General features: G+C 34.6%; 1 protein-coding gene across 1 annotated transcript in view; it reads left to right on the forward strand.

Moving 5' to 3' along the window:
- The first annotated feature begins 6 nt into the window (after positions 1-6).
- Positions 7-1,322, forward strand: part of klf1 (Kruppel like factor 1 (erythroid)) — a 3,487-nt gene continuing 2,171 nt past the window's right edge. The window contains exon 1 of the mRNA XM_014018535.1: positions 7-904. Within this exon, the coding sequence (XP_013873989.1) occupies positions 836-904 (69 nt within the window). The 5' untranslated portion in view covers positions 7-835. The remainder of the gene's footprint in view (positions 905-1,322) is intronic.

Raw genomic sequence — 1,322 nt, forward strand, 5'->3', positions numbered from 1 at the left:
ACTTTCAATAGTTAGAGGATTCATTTTGGTTCTTTTTATTTAAATAAGCTTAAGCTCTGACATGAAAGGCAGCAGGTGATATGCATAATTGTAGTCCTTTTTTCCATGTAGTACTTAAACTTTGGAGTTTTAATTTAGTTATGTTACAGGTTACATTGTGTTTATAGCATGTTGTAAAACTGATTTAATAAAAGGTTTTAATGTGAACACAAGCGTTTATCATTTTATTTATCTATTTTATTATTCAGACAAAATTATAGACAGAGTGATTGGTGGGTTTCGATCAGTTGTGTCCAAAGTCGTCCTCAAGTGCCGGTGTCCTGCATGTTTTCAGTGCTGCCCTGGTTCAACACAGCTGAACCTAAGGAGTGTTTAATTAGTAAGCTTCCTCAGTATGCCACTGCAGAGGCCTACTAATTTAGCACTCCTAAGGTTAGATTTTTCTTTATTAATTTTGACGCTGAATCCCTCGGAACAGGAAGATAGAGAGTTAAAGCGACATAAATGAGTTTATTGGTAATTAAAAGGGACCAATCTTAACAGATATTTTAAAAAAGGAAGCAGAAGCGGTAAATTAATTCTCATCGGCGCTCCTCCTCCTCCTTTCAACGGTTCAAACCTACATGAAAAGGAGAGATTTGAACTTTGAGTAACAGCTGACAGCGACAGACAAGAGATAGTAATGACCCTCAGACACTTTAGTTTTTATCGGCCTTAAACATGAAATGTAACTGGGAAAACTAGCCTCGTAATTATTTTCTCTAGATGAGGGCAAACAAATAAAAGAAACACWATAAAGACGTTTAAAGAGCTTGTTTTTGTTGAACAGGTCTTGATGGCTGTTACTCAGGCTGCGCTCCCGTCYTTCAGCTCCTTCTCCAGCCTCACCACCGACAACATGAAGGTAGGTTTGATCACTTCAAGATGCAATTTCTGCTCTTTGACAGAGAAAAACAGCAAAAATATATTATTTTTATCATGCAGAACAATTCAAACAGTTGGTGTATAAAACTGAGCAAAAAATATGTATAAAAAACATCAGTAACTTATGCAAATTTTGCTTCTTGTAAAAAAACTTTCTTAAGTTTTCAGACTTTTTGGAGATGTTTCACAGTTTTTTTGTTTTTATAAGTTGGCAGCATTTTCATTCATTTTGATGCAGCCTTTGCACCAACACGGCAGCATTCATCTCTTTGGAAACAATCTTTTTAAAGCTAAATACTATTTTTTGTTAAACTCTTATTTTTGGTGTTTTTCATAGATAAAGAAATGGAAATAAATTGTGTTTTTATCACAGGTTACTATCCCTTAACTAAAAGTAG

Source organism: Austrofundulus limnaeus, unplaced genomic scaffold, assembly GCF_001266775.1.
Source record: "Austrofundulus limnaeus strain Quisiro unplaced genomic scaffold, Austrofundulus_limnaeus-1.0 Scaffold194, whole genome shotgun sequence".
In the NCBI taxonomy this organism is placed as follows: Eukaryota; Metazoa; Chordata; class Actinopteri; order Cyprinodontiformes; family Rivulidae; genus Austrofundulus; species Austrofundulus limnaeus.